This window comes from Crocuta crocuta, unplaced genomic scaffold, assembly GCF_008692635.1.
Source record: "Crocuta crocuta isolate KB4526 unplaced genomic scaffold, BGI_CrCroc_1.0 scaffold64, whole genome shotgun sequence".
NCBI lineage: Eukaryota > Metazoa > Chordata > Mammalia > Carnivora > Hyaenidae > Crocuta > Crocuta crocuta.
The window spans coordinates 4979796-5003875 of NW_027530640.1; the positions used below are offsets into that span (position 1 = coordinate 4979796).

The 24080-nt window shown below is 37.8% G+C and overlaps 1 protein-coding gene across 1 annotated transcript in view; it reads right to left on the reverse strand.

Annotated features, from left to right (window-relative positions):
* Nucleotides 1–5180: 5180 nt before the first annotated feature.
* The window catches only part of MEIKIN (meiotic kinetochore factor), a 98397-nt gene continuing 79497 nt past the window's right edge, over nucleotides 5181–24080 (reverse strand). Inside the window, exons 13-14 of the mRNA XM_077768917.1 lie at nucleotides 17075–17198; nucleotides 5181–5359 (exon numbers count right to left, since the gene is read on the reverse strand). Of these exons, the coding sequence (XP_077625043.1) occupies nucleotides 5328–5359; nucleotides 17075–17198 (156 nt within the window). The 3' untranslated portion in view covers nucleotides 5181–5327. The remainder of the gene's footprint in view (nucleotides 5360–17074; nucleotides 17199–24080) is intronic.

Consider the following 24080-nt stretch of genomic DNA (forward strand, 5'->3'; position numbering starts at 1 on the left):
TTTTCAATACAATAATATGTTTAATGTGTCTCTGGCAGCTATGCTAGAACCTGGAAATGCACTGATGAACAAGATGTGGTTCTTAAACTTGAAGAGCTTATAGTCTGGGGGCGGGGGGGTGAAGAATTTGACAGGTAATTACAGTACGCTGTGACAAATCTTATGATGTGGACAAATACAGGATATCACAGGAATACAAAGAAAGACAGTCTTTTGGGGGAATTAAGGAGAGTTTTCTGAAGGAAGGAATGAATAGGGATTAAAATTAAAATAGAAGCTAAAAAGGATGTGGGCGGGGGACTTGTGCTTCAGGCAGATGGAGCAGCACAGGCAGGGCTGCAGGCAGAAGAAAATATAAAAATTCACTGGCCTATAATATAATCTAGTGGTAACACTGAACTAGATTAAGAAAATTATGTAAAATTCTGTAAAAATTTAAAAGATCATACTGTATTCAGAATACACTGAAGAGCTATTGGGGGATTTTCAGCAGAAAACATAATCAGATGAGCATTTCAGAAAGCTCCTTCTTGATGCATTGTGGAAAATTAACTAAATGGTAGAAGAATAAAGGTTGAGAATCTAGTGTTAAGGCTGTTACACTAAATCAGACAAGGAAATACTGCCATGAAGTCAGAGAATAGCCATAGGAATGGAGGGGAATGGGAAATAGTAAGGACTCTTTAGGTTTCAGGACCAGCAGGACTTTGTGAATGACTGCCTGCGAGAAGATAAGAGAAAGGGAGGGATCACGGATGATGGCTAAATTCCTGGCTTAAGTAACTTGGGGGATGAAGATATCTAATAACATTGAAACAGAAAACAGAAGAGCTGCTTCAAGGGGGAAAATAAGTTCGGGTGGGGCTATGTTGAATATCAGATACCATGAGAACCCATGCAGTAATGACAAGTAAGCATTTGGCTACACTGATCTACAACTCTAGGCAGGTGTTGGCTGAGTTCATCAGTTAAGATATTCTATATTACACAATAGAAAAACCAAACTAACCTAGCATAATTTTAAAAAGAAACTGATGAGCTCTCATAATTTGACCTAAAGTAGATGGAAAGTTCAGGCACAGCTGCATCTAGTGACTGCCCCAATGATATCAAGAATGCAGCCTCTCTATCACGGCTCTAATCTCTCTGTGAACTCCATTCCTAAGCCTCCATGTGTGGACACAGGTGGTTCCAGCAGCTTTCCTTTCAGGTAAAATCCTTTCAGGTAAAAATCCAAGAGTAAAAAGGAAAAAGTCTATATCCCAGCATTCCCAGAAAAAAAAAATTTGAACTTGATTCCAATAGGGTCATTTTAGGTCTGGCCCTATTCCTAAACCAATCATTGTGCCAGAGTTGGGTGGGCTAGTTAATTTACTTAAAACCATTAAAGGCCCAACGCTGGAATTAAGGAAGGGATCAATCCCACCTAAACCATATGGCTTAGAAATTCAAGACCCAGTTAGTATGGAGGTAGAGGGGAATTAAAATACAATAATGAACAACGGTAGTTCCTTCACTCAAGGACCTTACAGTCTAGGAGGAAAAAAGAGATTTGACAATTAACTGTAAGTATTATTATAATAATTAACATTATGATAATGGAAAGGTATAGGATGCTGTGGGAATACAGGAAATACAACCCATCTCTTGGGAGACAGACAGATGCAAAGAAAATCACCACACATGTCTACTACCAATATCCATGGCAGTTAAAAAGGTTTGGGATCAACTGCAAAGATGGTAACTGGAGTCAGAGATAGATGAAACCACCAAGAGAGACTATGTAACATGAGGAGAGGCCCTAGAATAGACCCCAAGGAGCACCAAAATTTAAAGAATGAACAGATGAAAATGAGCCTTCGGAAGAAAGGGAAGAGAAAGAGCTGGAGATTGACTAAAAGCCTGGAGTGTAACATTTCAGGGAGGTCATTCCTTTCTGGAGGCTTTCAAGAAAACGGCACTTGTCTGCAGTTATCAGTAGCTGGGAGAGAGAAGTTAGGTAAGAAGAGAACTGAAATATACCCTTAGATTAGCATCAAGAAGATTGCTGGTAACCTTGAGGGGAGTAATGTCAGTGGAGAACCAGAGCTGAAGCCAGACTCTGTGTATTGGGGGCAGGTGGAGGAGGAGGAGGATGTGCTGAGGAGTGAGGGATAGGTGTGAAAGTAGACAGCACTTTTTTTTTTTAGGAAATTTGGGTGTAAAAGGGTGAAGAATGGGTACATAGAAGAACATATGGAGTCCAGGAAGGATTTAAGATATAAAATGGGTCAACATTTTAAAGTGCAGGTTAGAATTTGCAACAACATGAGTGGAACGGAGGGTATTATGCTAAGCAAAATTAGAGAAAGAGAAATATATGACTTCACTCATATATGGAATTTAAGATACAAAACGGATGTAGGGAAAGGGAAGCAAAAATAATAGGAAAACAGAGAGGGGCCAAGACATAAGAGACTTTTTTTTAAATTTTTTTAAATGTTTTATTTATTTCTGAGAGAGAGAGAGACAGTGTGAGCAGAGGAGGGCCAGAGAGAGAGGGAGACACAGAATCCGAAACAGGCTCCAGGCTCTGAGCTATCAGCACAGAGCCCGACGCAGGGCTTGAACCCACGAACCGCGAGATCATGACTTGAGCTGAAGTGGGACGCTCAACCGACTGAGCCACCCAGGCACCCTGAGAACTCTTTTTCTAACGCTCTTCTAGGGAGGTTCACTGAAAGACCTCTGAGGCCTGCCCACAGATATAAAGTGAAGAATACAACCTTCTTGTAGGATTTGCCAACAGTAGTCCTCTTTGGACTTCTCACGTCTTCTAGACAGCAATCAAGCTTATTCAACTTTCCTTTCTCTTATTCATAGTTTAAGTCATACCTCTACCCCTATGCCTTGCATGCCAATTACAATTCATTGCCTCTCATTTTTCCCTATGTTCTAGCTGATAAAACAAAATGGACTTAAATAGTCCTGCCTTCAAATCCAGGCTCTGTCACTTTCAAAATCACATCAGCCTGGTCTATATATTAACCTCTCTCTGAGCTACCTCTATTTTCCTTATCAGAAGTATGAAATAAGTACTTATTTCCTCCAGCCCCACTAGGCCCAGCCTAAGAATCAGGTGTCGTTCTTTCTTCTAAGAACCTACCACCTGATTAGAAACTATCAAGCAATTTATCCTTTCCCTTCCCATTTGGATTATAAACTCCTTGAAAGTATGGAATAGGCCTTCCTTTTTTTAAAAAAAATTTTAATTTTTTTAATTCTATATTTATTTTTGAGAGGGGGGAGAGAGAGAGAGAGAGAGAGAATGAGCAGAGGAGGAACAGAAAGAGAGGGAGACATAGAATCTGAAGCAGACTCCAGGCTCTGAGCTGTCAGCACAGAGCCCAACACAGGGCTCAAACTCATGAACTGTGAGATCATTATCTGAGCCAAAGTCAGATGTTTAACCAACTGAGCCACCCAGGTGCCCCTGGAATAGGACTTCTATTTCATTTCTTTTTCCTCTCACTGCTTGTGACATTTCTGCTTTTAAAACTATCACAAGAGTTGTTCTGTTAGTTGAGTACTGATTTAAAAATCAGATCTAAATTTGGTTTTAGCTACCATCTTTAATGCTCTCTTCTACATTTCCTAACAACTTTCCTGTATTTCATCTCCAGATGGAAACGTGAAGTAGAAATTACAAATAGCTTTGTTAGTTGCTTAAAACCTTGTCAAATAATTTACAAAAATATCTTCATGGAACTCTTCTTTAAAAATGAATGCTGCTAATCAGAGAACTCTAGATGCTGGCGAGGATGTGGAGAAACGGGCACCCTCCTACACTGTTGGTGGGAATGTAAACTGGTACAGCCCCTCTGGAAAACAGTGTGGAGGTTCCTCAGGAAACTAACAATAGAACTCCCCTATGACCCAGCAATAGCACTGCTAGGAATTTACCCAAGGGATACAGAAATGCTGATGCATAGGAGCACATGTACCCCAATGTTCATAGCAGCACTCTCCACAATAGCTAAAACATGGAAAGAGCCTAAGTGTCCATCAACAGATGAATGGATCAAGAAGATGTGGTTTATCTATACCATGGAATACTACATGGCAATGAGAAACAATGAAATCTGGCCATGTGTAGCAACATGGATGGACCTTGAGGGTGTTATGCTGAGCGAAATAAGTCAGGCAGAGAAGGACAAATACCATATGTTTGCACGTATAGGAGGATTAGGAGGAACTTGACGGAGGAACAAGGGGGAGAAGAAGGGCGGAAATGGTGGGGGAAAGGGAGAGAGGCAAACCATGAGAGACTCTTGAATGCTGACAAAAACTGAGGACTGATGGATGTGGGGGGGAGGAGGGATGGGCATGGAGGAGGACACTTGTGGGGATGAGCACTGAGTGTTATGTGGAAACTAATTTGACAATAAACTATTTGTAAAAATAAATAAATAAATAAATAATAAAATAAAATAAAATGCCTTAAAAAAATGAATGCTGCTATCTTGTGTAGCATTCATTCATTCATTCATTCATTTTAGAATTTTCTTTCTTATTGAAGCAGCTTTGAAAATGTGACTCTTATTTACTTTTATGTATAACGTTAATAAACCATCAAGAGTTACAATTTCACCAACAGTTAAACAGCTATATTATGGTCACTGACTACAGGGCTGCTGCTTTTTAGGAAGGGCAGTGTAGAGACGCCACAACAAGTAATATCACACACACACGAACACACAAAATCCTACAGATAGTATTAGCTAAAGGTTTGAGGATGAGGAAACATATCAAATACTTAGTGTATGATTGATTGTACCTATTATACATTCCCTGCTTCAGCAAACTTGAGTATAGAGTTTCTTTCAGTCAGACCTGGAATTAGGTCTCTCACTCATGTGGTTTCAATTAAGTTCTGTTAAAAATAGCTTGTAATATAAGCATTTTCATTTTTAGTGCTTCAACAACTTTACAACTTTTAATCCATACAGAGGATAAACTTTGGGGAAAAAACAAAGGAAGTTACATAGTATTCTGGTACTTGGCTTTTTATAAATAGTTGTAGTATCTAGTGTACAGTCTTTTAAGATATTTGTTCTTATTTTACAATACAAATACACATATTTAAGAAACTTCAGAAGAATGTTTCCTTACTGATTAAAAGTAAATTATTAGAAACTTGGTAGAATTTCAACACCAGGATATATTATAAATAATTAGAGAATTTTGATTTTCGAATTACATATAATTTCAGGCAGACATTCTGATTTATGGACTTTGGCTCCACATTCATGCATATCTTCAAAGTGGTGAAAACTCAGCCACAGCTGCTACATCTTGCCACTTGTTTTTATTATAATATCTGGAGAAAAAACATAATAATAGATTATTTCATATATATCACAAGAAGGTGACCAATAAATATTAATAACCAAGTTCATGGGGACATGAGCTCTTGACACCCAACCCACCAAGTTTCACCCTGTCCCTTTTTTTTTTTTAATTTTTTTTTTTAAATTTATTTCTAGGAAAGAGAGAGAGAGAGAGAGAGACAGCGTGAGCAGGGGGAGGGTCAGAGAAAGAGGGAGTCACAGGCTGAAACAGGCTCCAGGCTCTGAGCTGGCAATTAGCACAGAGCCCGACGCGGGGCTCGAACCCACGAACCGCGAGATCATGACCTAAGCGAAAGTCGGACGCTTAACCGACTAAGCCACCCAGGTGCCCCTCACCCTGTCCCTTATTAAACAAATCCAAAGGCCATTAAAAATTTTTTTTAAATTAAAAAAAAAAATAATGGGGTTGCCTGGGTGGTTCAGTTGGTTAAACATCCGACTTTAGCTCAGGTTATGATCTCACAGTTTGTAGGTTTGAGCCCCGCATCAGGCTCTGTGCTGACAGCTCAGAGCCTAGAGCCTGCTTCGGATTCTGTGTTTCTCTCTCACTCTGCTCCTTTCCTGCTCACACTCTGTCTCTCAAAAATAAACAAACATTAAAAAAAATAATAAAAAATAAAAAGAGGAATAGTTGGCCCACTCCTTCCTGGATATGTTGAGGTTACCACTCTGGAGACAGATGAAGACATTCCAGTGGGAAGCCCAGCAAAGATGGCTGTCAGTAGCCATCACAAGGCCTCCAATTCTAGCCATGTAACCTGGAGGAGTCAATTCAGTTGTACTTCTTATCCCTGTCCTCCTCAGCCACCACCCAGGAAGAAGATCTTCACATGTTCCTACCCACCCTTCCTTTGTATTCTACTCCTCTATGCTATAGCTAAACCCAGGCTATTCCCAATACAGGATTCTGGGATCTTCGTCCCTACATCTTGTACCAGGAGATCCTGAGTGGAGCCAGCTTTACCTATTCCCATTGCCACTTTCATACTATGACATATGTCACCCCTGGCCTTAATCAATGATTCTCAAACTTTGTTACACCTTAGAATTACCTTAGCTTTTAAAAGTCTTGATATCTGGGCAATACTTCATACCAATCAGATTAGAATATTTAGACAAGAGACTCATATTCAGGAAAGTCTGATATGCAGGTAAATTTGAACACCAGACACCTTTATCTTTGCTGTTCAAACTATGGTCCGTGAACCAGCAATTTCATCATCATGTAGGAGTTTATTAGAAATGTAGAATCCTGGGCTCCATTCCAGATCTACTGAATCAAAATCTCCAACTTAATAAGACTTTCAAGCAATTCACAAATACATTAAAATTTGGGAAGCACTGCCTTTTCTACCCTTTAGTCCCTTTTGTTGTCTTTACTGACCTCAGGTACTCTGCCCATTTATTAAACACTTTGAAAACTGGGCCACAGTAATCTATTCCATTAACCTGGAGGAACTTCCCAACTGACTAATCAACCCACCCAATTATCCCTACCCCTACTGAGGCTTCATACGTATATCAAAGGCCTGACTTCACCTAGAACACATCATTTCTGAAACTTTACAATACTGGAGACCTGGGAGTCATTCTCTAACTGTCATTTTCTCTCACCACCTTGTACCGGTACCTAATCACTAAGCCCCATCAATTATACCAATAGATATGTTTAGTTTAGACTGGTTTGTGAACTCCAGAAGTACTGAACCAGATTGCTGAACCAATTACCTGGGGATCTGCATTATTTGTAAATTACCTAGATGATCCAAGCACCACACTTTGTGATACACTGGCTCAGATCCTTATTTTCCTAACTTTGTTCTTTGGAGCTTTTGAAAAACTCCTGCTTATTCTTTCTGTTTATAAGCTCACATCTTTACAAGTCATTCCCACACTTCTAACCAGAATGAACTAATTAAAAAGCAATTTGATCAGGATAGTCAAAAGTCAATGTGGCATAGGAGGCTCTTCACAATCTGTCCTCTGATCACTACTCAAGACTCAGAGTCTCAGTTCTGAGTCTAATCTCTACTCCAGCCAAATGTAACTTCTTTCAGTTCATTAACTACCTGATGATACTTTAATCCTCTGTGCAGGGCACCTGGGTGGCTCAGTCAGTTAAGCATCCGACTTCGGCTCAGGTCATGATCTCAGAGTTTGTGGGTTTGAGCCCTGTGTTGGGCTCTGTGCTGACAGCTAGCTCAGAGCCTGGAACCTGTTTCAGATTCTGTATCTCTCTCTCTCTGACCCTCCCCTGCTCTTACGCTGTCTTTCTCTCTCTCTCAGAAATAAATAAAACATTTAAAAAATTTGTAAAAAAAAAAAAAAAGCCTCTGTGCCTCTATTTATGCTGGTGCCTCTGCCTAGAAAGCCTATACTCAGAATGCATCTGAGGGCTTCAGATCATCCTTCAAAGCATCTCCCTATGTATCTCAACACAATTCTCCATATGTAAAAGCACCTATTGGACTTGTTTTACCTATCTGACTTCCTTTATGAGACTGCAAATTGCATAAAGACAACTATGTTTTTATCTCAATATTACCAACCACTAACTTCATCTAACATGTGACATTCAGAGTCTATGAACTTACTGAATGAATGAAGGAATTAACTGCAGACCTTCATCTTTTTTGACATTGAATCAATAAGAAAAAAAGTCTCTGTTTAAATATAATACAGAAGCCCAATGTATAAAACAAAGAGAAGCAAAACTGTTCTGTATAGATGAGCTGTGAAACTCAGAACCCTATCTACTCTACCCCATGTATCTTATTTGACAGCTACCCAAACTACTAAAAACCAAGAAAGCTAAGTTCTAATTCTAATTCTGACATTAATTAGCTGTGTGAATATGGACAAGTCACCTATTCATCTGGCCAGGTCATTTTTATTATACGTAAAATAAACAAAATAGACTAGATCATTAAATGGCTCTCAAATTTTAGTGCTAATTTGGAATCACGTTGAAAGTTAGTTCTTCAAATTGTGGATTTCTATGCCATATCTCTAGAGAATGTAATTTGCCAGGTCTGTAGTAATTCTGGTGTAGGTGGTGAGAGGACCACACATCAAGACAACTTGGACTGGATGTTTTCGAAGGGCTCTTTCATATGGTTGTCACCATTCTCAAACTTCTACTTACCCATACCACCTCCTCTATCACATCTCTTTTGGATTCTTCATTTTCACCACTTTTTTCCCCTCTAATCAGCGTTATTAATGATCAAGCATCATGATGAGCAGGGGTCCTAGACTATCAAAAGTAACCTTCATACTGCAGTCCTGATTAGATAACTGCCAAACTAGCTAAAACGTTAAATGCCACAACTAAAAATAGGCCGTTACATGTTTAAAATATCACAATCACTAGTTAGCTTGGGGCTTTGCTATTTTTACTAAAGGAAAGGCAGACACAAGTGGCCAGAAGTTGAAAGGGAATTACTTAAATGAAGAGGCTGCCAAATGAGGTGAGAGCCTAGAAAGAAGCCAGGATGTGGCATAATTGGTTCAACATACATCAAGGGGTCTCCCTAAATCAAACTAAAAATTTCAGTCTAAACACTTGGAAGAACTTCCCAGACACATGTTAGTTTTGATTTGTTGCATACTTAAACCTAGAATTGTGATATTATCTGATGTCATAGACTAATATGAACAGCCATAAAATTAAAAGAAGTTTCTCTATTTTTATTTTATTAAAATTTTTTAAAGAGTTATTTATTTATTGGGAGAGACAGACAGGCAGAGAGAATCCCAAATCCCAAGCAGGCTCCACACTGATAGTGGGGCTTGAATTCATGAAGCATGAAACCATGACTTGAGCCAAAATCAAGAGTAGGATGCTTAACCAACTAAGCCACCCAGATGACTTTATTTTTATTTTTTAACTTTTTATTGTTACACCCTCAAGATATATACATATATGTACTATAAAGCTTGATGGGTTTACACAAACTTATCATACCTATGTAACCAGCGTTCAGATAATGAAATAGAACACTACCAGCACACTAGAATTTCCTCTCATAGTGCTTTCTAGTTAATAGTCCCTTCCTAACTAGGACATCTACTATAGTGATTTTCATCATAGTTTAGTTTTGCCTAGCTTGGTACTAAATATAAGTAATATTAAATGTACTCTACTGTGTCTGGCTCCTTATGTGATCAGTATTGTTGCACGTAACTGCACATTGTTGATGCTCACTGCTACACAGCACTCCCACTGCAAATGAATGTAACACAGTTTACTGATCCATTCTACTGCTGGCGGGCACTTGGATTATTTTCTTTTTGGGGCTATTATTCAAGTGCTGTTATGAACATTCTAGCGTGCATCTTTTGATGAACATATATACACATTATAGTTGGATATACTGTTGAAAGTGGAAATGTTGGGACTCCATGGTCCAGGGAAATGGACATGCAGGGTCTCTTTTCACCACAGTGAAATTTCTAGGGGCCTAGTGATACAAGAAATATACCACCTAAGATAAATGGCAAGTTGTTGCATCTGGCTCCTCCTACTGGGCCTTTTAGATTCTGGAGTCAACAGACTGCTCACCTGAGTGTACTACTTCAACCCACTTACCAAGTGCCTAAAGGATACTGGTTTTGAGGAAGCCTTAGAATAAAAGAAGGTTCTACAACAGGTTCAGGCTACTGTGCAAGATGCTCTGCCACTTGTACCAAAAGATCTAGCAGATCCAGTGGTGCATGAAATGTCAGTGAAAGATATACATATTTTTTTGGATCCCATAGATGAATCACAGAATAAGTCCTTAGGATTTTGGAGCACATCTCTGGCATCTTCTTTGAAAAACTACTATTTTTTTTGGCAAATATCTTTTGGTCTGCTACTGGGCCTTAGTAGAGACTGAATACTTAATCATGGATCACCAAGTTACAAAGAGAGCTAAGCTGCCCATCATGAATTATACATAGTCTGATGAACAAAGCCATAAAGTTGGCTGTGCAGAGCAGCACTACACTATCAAATAGACATGGCATATATGAAATTGAGCTCAAGCCCAAAAGGCACAAGTAAATTAGGTAAGGAAGGAGCCCAAATGCCCATGGTCCCCACTATTGCTACACTATTTTCTCTCTCCCAGCCTGCACTATTGGCATCATGAAGAATTCTCTCTATGATCTGCTGACTGAGGAAAAAAAAACACCTCTGTCCTCTGTCTTAGTTTACAAATATGCAGGCACAACCTGAAAGCTCCTTTCTGGGGCATCCTTGAAGAAAATTGGTGAAGGTATATCCTCCCAGTGGTCAGAAAGAACTTCAAGAAATATATCTCAACGTTTCCTTTGGTAAAAGGAGAAATGGCCAGATATGTGGTTACATACTGAATCATGGATTGTGGCCTATAGTTTGGCTGGATAATTAGAGACTTGGAAGGGACATGACTGGAAAGTTGATGACAAGGAAATTTAGAGAAGAAGCATATAGACAGACTTCTCTGAATGGGTAAAAAATGTGAAGATATCTGTGTCCCCTGTGAATATTCATCAAAGGGTGATCTCAGCAGACAAAGACTTTATTTTTTTTCACATAGTTTACATTATGGTTTATTCTTGGTGTTGTATATTCTATGGGTCTAGACAAATATATAATGGCCTATCCACCACTATTGTACCACAGAGTGTATTATCACTGTGCTAAAGCTCTTCTGTGTTCTGTCTAGTCATCCCTCTCCTTCCAACCCCCAGCAACCATTGATCTCTTTGCTATCTCCACAGTTTTGCCTTTTTCAGAATATCACACATTGGAATCATACAGTATGTAGACTTTTCAGACTGGCTTCTTTCACAAGTATGCATTTGAGATTCTCCACGTGTTTTCATGACTTGGTAGTTTATTTGTTTTTAACACCGACATTTCCCTGTTGTCCTTGTTCCAGATTCTGACCATTCTAATAGGTATTGTAGTGGCATCTCATTGTTGTTTAATTTCCATTTCTCTCATGACAAAGGCTTTAATAATCAAGTAGATAATAAGATCCATTCTGTAGATAACCTGTTAGCCTTTTTCCTCAGCCACCTCTATCACCATCTGATAAACTAATGAACAAAATAGCCATGGTGGCAAAGATGGTGGTTATGTATGGGCTCAGCAACTCAGTGAAGCCAACCTAGCTATAGCCACTGATGAGTATTCAATTTGTTAGCAGGAGAGACCAGTACCTAATCCCCAATATGGCACTATTCCCTGGAGTGATCAGCCAGCTACCAGGTGGCAGGTTGATTACCTTGTACCACTTTCATCATGAAAGGGACAGCATTTTACTCTTACTGGAATAGACACTTACTTTGAATATGGATTTGCCTTTCTTGCATGCAATGCTTCTGCCAAAACAACCATCCATGGACTTGGAAAATACTTTATCCACCATCATGGTATCCCAAAGAGCATTGCTTCTCATCAAGGAACTCACTTCACAGCAAAAGAAATGTGGCAAAAGGCCCAAGTTCATGGAATTCACTGCTCTTTCCATGTTCCCCACAATCTTGAAGTAGCTGACTTGACAGAATAGTGGAATGGCCTTTTGAAGACTTAGAGCACCAGTTAGGCAGCAATATCTTGCAGGGCTGGGACAAGGTTCTCCAGAATGTTGTATATGCTCTGAATCAGTATCAAATATATGGTTCTATTTCTCCCCAACTACCAGGATTCAAAGGTGCAAGAATCAAGAAATGGAGGTGGAACTGAGATCACTCAATATAACCCCTTGCAACCCACTAGCAAAATTTTTTGCTTCCTGTTCCCATGACTTTATGCTCTGCTGTCCTAGAGGCGTTAGTTCCAAAGAGAGGGATGCTTCCAACAACATATACAACAATGAATCCATTGAACTGTAAGTTAAGGCTGTCACTTGGCTGCTTTGGGCTTCTCGGGCCTCTGAATTAACAGACAAAGAAGGGAATTACTGTGCTGGCTGGGTCAGCTGATCCTGACTACCAAGGTGACATTTCCTCCACAATGGAGGCAAGAAAGAGTATGTCCAGAATACAAGAGATTCCTTATGGCATCTCTTAGTTTTACCATGTCTTGTGATTAAGATCAATGGAAAATTACAACACAATCCAAGCAGGACTAATGGCCCAGACCCTACTTAAATGAGATTTGTATCACCCTACTAGTTTAAGAACTATGACCAGCTGGGGTGCCTCCTGAGGGAAAAAAATATGAAATGGATAGAAGACAAAGGTAGTTATAAATACCAGTTATGCCCACATGACTAGTTTTAGCAAGTTTCTTTGTTTTCCTCTCTCTCTTATTCCCAAATCATCTAACATAAAATGTCTTAATAATAAATAGTTAATTTTATATCACAGTACTTGAGTTACAGGGTATCAAGAAGAGTAAACAACCCCCAAGGATTTTGGATCCTCTTCTGGGAAAGGAATTAGCACGTTTGAGGTTGTATGTAGGAGAGGTACATTAAGTTAGACAGAAGTATGACTTTGTTACTGCCTTTATTTACAGATTAAATATGGTTTAAGGAGATGTGTATGACTACATACTTGACATGAAATAGACTGTGATGGTTAGTTGTATGTGTCAACTTGGTTTGGCTATATTACCCAATTAAATTAAATAATAATCTTGCTGTTGCTGTAAAGATAATTTGTAGATAAGGTTAATATCTATTATAACAGGTTTTAGATTATCCTTGATACTTGGGCCTCACCAATCAACTGAAAGGCCTTAAGAGCAAAACCAAGGTTTCCCTAAGAAAGAAGAAATTCCTCCTCTCCTAAGGACTGCATCATCAGTTCCTGCCCCCAGAGTTTCCAGCCTGCCCTGTGGTTTTCAGCCAGACTCTACAACTGCATAAGTCAGTTCCTTGAGATACCTCTCCTTACATGTATCTGCATACATATATGTCTTTGTGTGTACTTACAACCGACTAGTTCTGCTTCTTTGGGGAAAACCTGACTGATATGGCATCTATTATTCCCTACCACCAGGCTAATCTCATCAGAGATGGAGTTAGAAAAAAATCCATTATGAGGTCTCTGTCTTTGAAAACTTCACAACCTGAAGAATATGAAAGGTTGGGATTGTGAATTATGTGAGGTAGTAATATATTACTAAGTGTCAAATGAGTAGCACTGAATTGAAAAAAAGAAAAAGACCTCTGTGGACTTAGGGAGTGCTCAGAACAGGCTCTGTAGCAGAAATGGGGACAAGGATCAAAAGCAGACAGTTTAGTTGGACTGAAATTGTACATAATCTATTGAATTTCAATTGCTTCATTGCCTGCTTACTCATAAAAGGTTCCCAGGCTCCAATGACTAATCAGACATTCTGTCTGATATATATAGTCAGGAAAGTACAGCAAAACATAAAAAGTTTAAAAAACCTTGAGAGACTGAATTTCTCTTTACTACCCATTAGCAGTAAAATCTTGGACAAAATGCATACTATTTTAAGTTCCATATTCTTTACATCTAAAACAAAAATAATAATACACACTTGCCTATTACAAAGCCATAGTAAGAAATAAATGAGATATAATAAATCCTTAGCTCAGTGCCTTTCACAGAGGAAGTGCTCAACCAATGCTAGCTGAATGTAAAAATACATGAAAAATATTTTCAGAAAGAATGCTACTAAAAGGGAAACCCTACTAGCAAACCAGATTCAACAATATATTAAAAGAATTATTCACCATGATCAAGTGGGATTTATTCCCTGGGATGTAGGGCTGGTTCAATAACCACAAATCAATCAATGTAATACATCACATTAATAAAAGAAAGGATAAGAACCACATGATCCCTCAATAGATACAGAAAAAGCATTTGACAAAACACAACATTTTTTCTTCACAAAACCCCTCAAGAAAGTAGGGATAAAAGGAATATACCTCAAGATCATAAAAGCCATATATGAAAGACCCACAGTTAATATCATCCTCACTGGGGAAAAACTAAGAGCTTTCCTCCTAAGGTCAGAAAAACAAGAGGGATGTCCACTCTCACCAGTTATTCAACATAGCGTTGAAAGTCCTAGCCTCAGCAATCAGACAGCACAAAGAAATAAAAGGCATCCAAATCAGCAAGGAGGAAGTCAAACATTCACTCTTCACTGATGACATGATATTCTATGTGGAAAACCCAAAAGATACCACCAAAAAATTGCTAGAACTGATCCATGAATTCAGCAAAATCACAGGATATAAAATTAATGTACAGAATTTGGTTGCATTGGAATAAACCAACAATGAAGAAACAGAAAGAGAAATCAAGTAATCAATCCTATTTATAACTGCACTAAAAACCATAAAACACCTAGGAATAAGCCTAACCAAAGAGGTGAAAAGTCTATCTGAAAACTATAGAAAGCTTATGAAAAAAACTGAAGAAGACACAAAAAAATGGAAAAACATTCCATGCTCATTGATTGGAAGAACAAACACTGTCAAAATGTCAGCACTACCCAAAGCAATCTACATATTCAATGCAACCCTTATAAAAATTAGACCAGCATTCTTCACAGAGCTAGAACAAACAATTCTAAAATTTATATGGAATCAGAAAAGACCACAAATAGCCAAAGCAATGCTGAAAAAGAAATCCAAAGCAGGAGGTGTCACAATTCCAGATTTCAAGCTGTATTACAAAGCTGTAGTCATCAAGATAGTACGGTACAGGCACAAAAGCAAACACATAGATCAGTGGAACAGAATAGAGAGCCCAGAAATAGATCCACAAACATATGGCAAACTAATCTTCAACAAAGCAGGAAAGAATATCCAATGGAACAAAGATGGTCTCTTCAGCAAATGGTATTGGGAAAACTGGACAGCAACATGCAGAAGAATGAAGCTGGGCCACTTTCTTACACCATACACAAAAATACATTCAAAATGGATGAAACACCTAAGTGTGAGAAAGGAAACCATAAAAATCCTAGAGGGGAAAACAGGCAGCAACCTCTCTGACCTCCACTGAGCAACTTCTTACTAGACATGTTGCCAAAGGCAAGGGAAATAAAAAGCAAAAGTGAACTATTGAATCCTCATCAACATAAGAAGCTTCTACACAGCAAAAGAAACAATCAGCAAAACTAAAAGGTAAACAACATAATGGGAGAAGATATGTGCCAATGACATATCAGTTAAAGGGTTAGTATCCAAACTATAAAGAACTTTTCAAACTCAACACCCAAAAAACAAATAATCCAGGGAAGAAATGGGCAGAAGACATGAATAGACACTTTTCCAAAGAAGACATCCAGATGGCTAACAAACACATGAAAAGATGCTTAACATCATTCATTATCAAGGAAATACAAATAAAAACCACAATAAGATACTGCATTATCTGATACCACAAATCAAAACCACAATGAGATCCCGCATTATCTGACACCTGTCAGAATGGCTAAAATTAACAAGTCAGGCAACAACAGATATTGGCGATGTGGAGAACATGGAGCAAGAGGAACCCTTTTGCACTGCTGGTGGGAATGCAAACTGGTTCAACCACTGTGGAAAACAGTATGGAGTTCCTTAAAAAAATTAAAAATAGAAAAACCCTACAATACAGCAATTGCACTACTAGATATTTATCCAAAGGATACAAAAATGTTGATTTGAAGGGGCAGAGGCACCCCAATGTTTATAGTAGCACTATCGACAATAGCCAAAGTATGGAAAGGTCATAAATGTCCATTGACTGATGAACAGATAAAGAAGATGTGGTATATATATACAGTAGAATACTACTCAGCGACCAAAAAGAATGAAATCTTGTCATTTGCAACAGCACAGATGGAACTAGAGTGTATTATGCTAAAAAAAATGTCAGTCAGAGAAAGAAAAATAACATACCATTTCACTAATATGTGGAATTTAGGAAACAAAACAGATGAACATAGAGGAAGGGAAGCAAAACTAAGATAAAGACAAAGAGGGAGGCAAACCAGAAGAGGCTCTTAAACAAAGAGAACAAACTGAGCATTACTGGTAGAGTTTTGGTGGGGAATGGGCTTAAATGGGTGATGGACATTAAGAAGGGCACTTGTTGGGAGGAGCACTGGGTGTTATATGTAAGTGATGAATCACTAATTCTCTTCCTTAAATCATTGTTACACTATATGTTAACTAACTTGGATTTAAATTTAAAAAATAAATAAAAGTGAAACCCATCAACACTAAATTTCAAATAGTTATAAGAATAGTATCCTAGATAAATACATTTAAATCAGTGGCATAAGCTAATTTTTCAAAACATTAAGTATTCGACATTTAAAAATTATTTTTTTTAATTTATTTTATGTCTTTATTTTATTTTTTGAGAGAAAGAGAGACAGAGTGTGAGTGGGGGAAGGGTAGAGAGAGAGGGAAACAAAGAATCTGAAGCAGGATCCAGGCTCTGAGCTGTCAGCACAGAGCCCGACGTGGGACTCGAACCCATGGACTGTGAGATCATGACCTGAGCCGAAGTTGGACGCTTAACCAACTGAGCCACCCAAGTACCCTTAAAAGTTATTTTAGTCAAGTTCTGACACCTAACCAAACTTTTTATAATGTTACCATTTTCATTTTGTATAAGAGCTCTTAGAATACAATTTATAAGTGGACTTTCTGTGCACATAAGGAATTTACCATGAAAGAATGTTTTATATCACCCAAAAAGTAGACACTGCATTCACACTATTGTACCTTGGGGAATATCTTTAGGTGGAGAATATTTCTTCTTCTTTACAATAACACCTTTACTTTTTACTTGCCTCGTTCCTGGTGTTGCTCTAATAATACAACATATTTCTGATTTATTTGAAGGAAACTGAAAAAGAAAAAAACCAGATAATGCATAATTTTTCCAGGTACTATATTTGTATGTTGTTTTATTTCAAAGGCAAATATTCTCAACACCCTATTTCATACATATTAATGATAGGAAACATTTATGAAATGCTTACTCCACTCCAGACACTAATGAATTGGTTTGAAAACATTTGCTTATTTAATAATCACCAGAAGCCGACAGGGAAGATTATATTAACTCTACAATCCAGCAATTGCACTGCTTGTAAAATGAGGAAACCTCCATTCAAATAATTTGGATAACTTATTTAAGGGCACAGAGAGAATGACAGAGTTAATATTCAAGCACTCCTAAGTGTGAGAGCAAGTTTATACAATTTACTGAATTAAAACACAAATTTAATTTAATTCTGAGCCAAACATTAGATTTCCTTGATTTCTCAACTAAATGGATTTTGACAACTGCCCATCAAACAGACAAGACAGGCTCTAGTTTAAAATGACAGACATATCTTACTTCTTAGAACTCAGAAATAGAGATATGTATTTATCAAGGGCTCCTCCCATTTTAAATAAAGCTGATACAGAAACATCTTCTACTGTAAAATTCATATCATCCTCTGTGGTGGGCATCTGCTATTTTCCTGCCTAGCATCTTTTCCATTCTTCTGATACTAAACAGTACCAGAGTTTTCTTGGAAGAACCTACTCATTCTCCTAGGCTGTACACCACCCTTTCCTTATGGCTCAAGTGAAACTGATAGTACTTCTGGGCACCAAGGTGGCTGTAGGACCCAACCTAGCCAATCAACATATGCCATGCCCCCAGGGCATGGTGACTGGCTGAAACAAGGACTTTGATGGGCCAGGAGGAAGAAGGGATTGCTGAATTTGAGATTCTGGCACTAAGCCAAAATCTTTGAGGGGACTAAAGCGGTCCTAGATTGATACTCAACCCTAGCTATAGCTTTTGTAGTAGACACAGATATATATCCTCTTAGGAGGATGTGATCTCATTTTAGGCTCTTAGGATTTTTATCAACTAAGAGCAAGGAAATAAATGATCAGGGCTAGTAGCAAACCTGTTCTTCAAGACTCAGCTCAGAATAGTTCCAAGCAGAAATAACGGACAAAATATATTTCACCTTATCCTCTAATTATATTATAACAATAATAAATGAAGTACCAAACTCATGACAAATCAAGCTACCATGTTTAAGACTGTACAGTATCAAACTCTAGGGAGTTAAGTCCCTAGAACAGCAGATACCAGAATTGCCAACTCAGAATAGAATAACAATGTACAAAATTATTAAATAATTAACAACTGAAATTTCATGGATGAGCAAGCAACTAGAGATTATCTGGAGTGAAATGTAGATTTGACAAAGAAACAACTAGAATGTCTTGAAATGAAAAATAAAGTTGTTGCAATACAAAATCCAATGGAAGCCTTAAGCAGCAAAATAGACACAACTGAAGAATTATTGATTAAATTACCCAGAATATAACAAATAAATGAAAAGTATTTTTTTTATTTTTTTTTTAATAGTTTATTGTCAAATTAGTTTCCACATAACACTCAGTGCTCATCCCCACAAGTGTCCTCCTCCATGCCCATCCCCCCCTCCCCCCACATCCATCAGTCCTCAGTTTTTGTCAGCAGAGAAGCAAACCATGAGAGACTCTTGAATGCTGAAAAGTATTTTTTTAACTTTTTAAATGTTTGTTTGTTTTAGAGAGAGAGAGAAGGTAAGAATGAATATCCCAAGCAGGCCCTGCACTGTCACTGCAGAGCCCAACACAGGGCTTGAATCCACAAACCATGAGATCGTGACCTAAACCAAAATCAAGAGTTGGATGCTTAACTGACTGAAACACCCAGGTGCCCCAACAAATCAGTAAAAAATATGAAATAGACTTTGAAAGATATGGAGGATAGAAAGATGCCTAACTTATGCTAATTACCATTCCAGAGAATATAAAACAGATAATAGCTGAGAAATTTCCCAAACTGATGAAAGATATTAGTACACACATTCAGGAAGCCTAAGATTCCAAGCAACATTAGAATATAAAGAAACAAGAGCAAATACAATACTAATCTCTTTAAGTATACATTCCAGTGAAATTAGAGCATACGCACAATAAGGAGAACTTTAAAAATCCAGAAAGAAAAGATATACCAGTCCCCAAGACCATGTCAGGCTTAATGATTTGCCAAAAGGACTCACAAGATTCAGAAAAGCTGGTATACTCACAGTTATGGTTTATTACACAACAGAATACAAATTAAAATCCACAAAGGGAAAAGGTACATGGGAGAGTCCAGGAGAAAAAGTACACAGAGCTCAAAACAGGATGATAAGCTTCCAGTTGTCCCCTCCTAGTTAAGTCACATGGATAGTGTTTAACTTTCCCAAGTGCAAAGTGTTGCCAACATCAGAAGCCATGTCAGCCTTGACTCAGACCCCAGTATCCCAGAGGTCAAACTGATATAGAGGTAGCCCAAAGCCTCAGTAATCAAAAACAGGCATTTACCATAAATCACATTGTTAGCATAAACTATCTGGCATGGCTGAGGAAGGCTACTCCAAGGGGTCATAACTCTTACAAAGGACTCTTTAAATGTCAGCAGTAAACACACACACAACACACACACACACAATTAAAAACCAGGCCAAAGGCCTTACCAGACAGTTCACTAAAGATATACAGATGGCAAATAAGCATATTAAGTGATGCTCCACATGACATTTCTTAATCAAGGAGGGCAAATTAAAACAACAGTGAGATACTACTACATACCTATTAGAATGGCCAATATCTAAAATACTGACAACAGTAAACCTTTGTTCAAACCCAGAGAACACACAATACCAAGAATGGGCCCGGAGTTAAACTATGGACTTTGGGTGATTATAATGTACCAATGTAGGTTCATTCTTGGTTGAAAAAAAAAGTACCACTTGGTGAATTATATTGATAATGATGGGAGCTATGCACATATTGAAATACTGGGTATATAAGAAAACTATGTATCTCTCTTTCTCAATTTTGCTATAAACCTAAAACTTTTTTAAAAAAATTTTTTTTAATTTTTAGAAAAAGTAAAAAGATACAAAAATATATACCACATTAACAACAGTCTAAAGAAAACTAGAATACCTGTAGTGCTATCAGAAAAAGGAGATTTCTGTGCAAATAATATTACCAGGAATAAAGAAGTTCCTTCATAATGACAGTGGGTGAATTCATCAAGAAAATATAACAATCCTCAACAATCCTAACTGTTTACACACCTAGTAGCAGAGCTTCAAAATATATAAAACAAAAAAGGATAGAAATGAAAGGAGAAATGGAAAAATCCACCATTGTAGTCTGATATTTTTGAGATCAAGAGTCTCATGCTCTTCCAAGAGAGCAAGGCAAGCACCCCAATAGTCTGATATTTTAATATTTCTTAATAATTGATAGACCAAGCAGACAAAAAATAAGCAAACATATAGTTGACTTGAACATTACTAACAATCAACCTGATATAACTGATACTGTAGACCATTCTACTAAAAAAAAAAAAAAAAAGCAGAATACACATTAATCTCAAGTGCACAAAGAACACTTACCAAAATAATACAAATGGGTTATAAAACATGTTCCAATAAAAGCATGCATACAAGACATACAAAGAATCATCTCAGACCACAATGGGATTAAATCAGAAATTAGTAACAGAAAGATCTCTGAAAAATTTTCAAGTACTGGGGACAAGAAAAAGCACACTTCTAAACAGGCCATGGATCAAAGAGTAAATAAATAGGTTAAGTAGAAAGTATGTGAACTCCATGAAAATAAAAATACAGCATGTAATAACTTGTAGGATGCTGCTAAAGCAATAGTTGAGGTAAATTTATAGCATTAGGTACCTACATGAGAAAACAAGAAAGGTCAGGGCACCTCGATGGCTTAGTCAGTTGATGTGGGAAATAAGCTTAGGATTCACCCAGGCTTACACCAATGGGTTAACAAGGCATAAAGAAGTACAAAGCCATGGGATGCTCTCACCCAAGTTTGGATAAACAAGATTAGCACCCCAGAATAGGGAGGTGCAAAGGCACCCCAGAATAGAGAGGGGGTGCAGACCCCCCAGAATAGATAGGGAGGGACAAAGGCCCCAGAATAGAAAGTGGTGCTAATGCATCAAATACAAAGTATATGAGGTAAGCAAGATTAGGCATTCAGTTTAGTACTATTGCAGAAAGCTGGTTTCATAGGAGGGAAGAACCAAGTTAGGTAAGCAGGTAAATAGGGCTATAGACCGCTGCACTGCAACGCTGTTGAGTGACGCTGCCCAGAAGGGAGCTGATTTACAAAAGGTGTGTTGTTAATCCTGAAGTGTTTTGCCGTATCTGTCTTGTCCCCTAGGCTAGCTAATATAAATAGACACGGCGCCTCCTGTCTGTCATTAACAACCATCTGCCCATTTGCCCTGAGCCAAGATTTTGTTTTATAGTGACCCAAACCCCAAACACTGTGTATCTTCAAAACCCCCTTTCCCTCATGCTTATGAGTTGATGTTCACCAATTCATTGTCTCTTTGTGCACACCCATCACATTTGTAAGCCTTCTGATCTTAATAATCATGGGGCAAGGACTCTTATTCAGGGTTATTGTCTTTTCCTGGACATTAGCCATTTCTCATTTTAATCCTGCATCCTGCTTTCTTGCTACGACAAGAAAGAACTTTAGACACAGATCTATGACAGGTTAAGTGTCTGACTTTGGCTCAGGTCATGGTCTCGCAGTTCACCAGAGTTCAACCCCTTGTTGAGCTCTGTGCTGACAGCTCAGAGCCTGGAGCTTGCTTCAGATTCTGTGTCTTCCCCTCTCTCTGCCCCTTCTGTTAGTGTTCTCTCTTTCTCTCTTTCTCCCCCTCTCCTTCTCCCTTTCTCTCTCAAAAATGAATAAATATTAAAAAAAGAAAAGAAAAGAAAACAAGAAACATCTCCTATTAATGACCTCATCTTCTACCTTAAGAAAGAAAGAAAAGAAAACCAAACCCAAAGTAAGCAGACAAAAGAAAATAACATGAGAGGAGAAATTGATGAAACAGAAAATAGAAAAATACAGAAAAAATAAATCAAACTTCTAACCAGATTAATGAGGAAAGAAAAAAAGAAGATACAAATTACCAATATCAGGAAAGAGAAAGGCTATATCACTACAGATACCAACGTATTAAAAGGATAATAAAGGCATAAATAGATCATTTGACAATAAATCTGACAACTTCTAGAAAACAAATTCCCTGAAATACTCAAACTACCAAAGTTCACTCAAGAAGAAATAGATAAGTTGAATAGCTCTAAAGAGATTTTTTTTTAATGTTTATTTATTTTTTAGAGAGAGAGAGAGAATAAATGTGCAGGCACACAGCAAAAAAAGAGAGAGACAGAGGATCTAAGGCTGGCTCCATGCTGAGAGCCGAGAGCCAGGTATGGGGCTGGAATGCAGGAACCGTGAGATCATGATGTGAGTCAAAGTCAGATGCTTAAACAACTGAGCCAGCTAGGCATCCCAGCCCTAAAGAGACTTTTAACTGTAGCTTATTTTCTTTCAAAAAAAAAAAAAAAAAAGAACTCCAGGTCTAGATGACTTCACTAGTGAATTCTACTAAACATGAAGGCAGAAATAATACTAGTTCTTTTCCAGGAAACTGAAGATGGAGTATTTTCAACTTGTTGTATGAGGTTAGCATTACTCTGATACCAAGCTCAGACATACACATCAAAAAATAAATAAAGACCCTCATGAACACTGATGGAAAAATTCTAAAAATTTTTTCCATAAATATATCAATATATAAAAATAAAACTCCACCATAATCAAGTGGAGTTTATCCCAGGATGCAGAGTTGATTTAACATTAGAATATAAATCAATATATTTTTCAATTTAGTAACTCATCATATTAACAAACTGTAAAAGAAAAAATCTATTATCTCAATAGTTACAAAAAGTGCATTTGGCAAAAATCCAACATTCATTCCTAATAAAAACTCTTAAGTATATTAGGAAAAGGCAGGAACTTCCTCAACACAGGAAAAACTTATAGCTAAGATCATATTTAATGGTGAACTCCTGACTGTTTTCCCTCAAAGTACAGAAAAAAGGCAAGGATATTTGCTCTCCCCACTGCTTTCTCAGTATTGTACAGGAAAATCTAGCCAGTAAAATTAGGCAAGAAAAAAAAAGTGTTCTGGATTAAAAAGGAAGAGGTAAATCTTTTTTTTTCTCCATAGACAATATAATTGCTAAGGCATGATGGAATCTTGGGGGTATGGGAGACTACTACAACTAATAATTTAGTTTAGCAAGTTTGCAATATACTTGTTATGAATAGAATGTTTCCGTTCCCACAAAATTCATATGGTGAGGGGCACCTGGGTGGCTCAGTCGGTTAAGCACCAAACTCTTGATTTCAGCTCAGGTCATGATCTCACAGTCATGAGATCGAGCCCCACATTTAGCCCCACATTGAGCATGGAGCCTGCTTGGAAGTCTCCCTCTCTCCCTTTCTGGCCCTCCCCAACTCACACACATGCACTCTCCCTCTCCCCCCAAATAAATATTTTAAAATATTAAGTAAATAAATAATTAAAGAAATTTTATATGTTTAAGTCCTAACTCCCAATGAGACTGTATTTGGAGATAGGCTCTGTGAGAGGGTAATAAAGGTTAACTGGATTAATAAGGGTGAGGTCCTAATCTGAGAGTGCTAGTGCCCTTTTAAGAAGGGGAAGAAATATGAGAGCTCTTTTTTCTTTGTGCAAAGAGAGAAAAGGCAATGTGAAATCACAGGAAGAAGGTGGACATCTGTAAGACAGAAGAAAGCCCTTGCA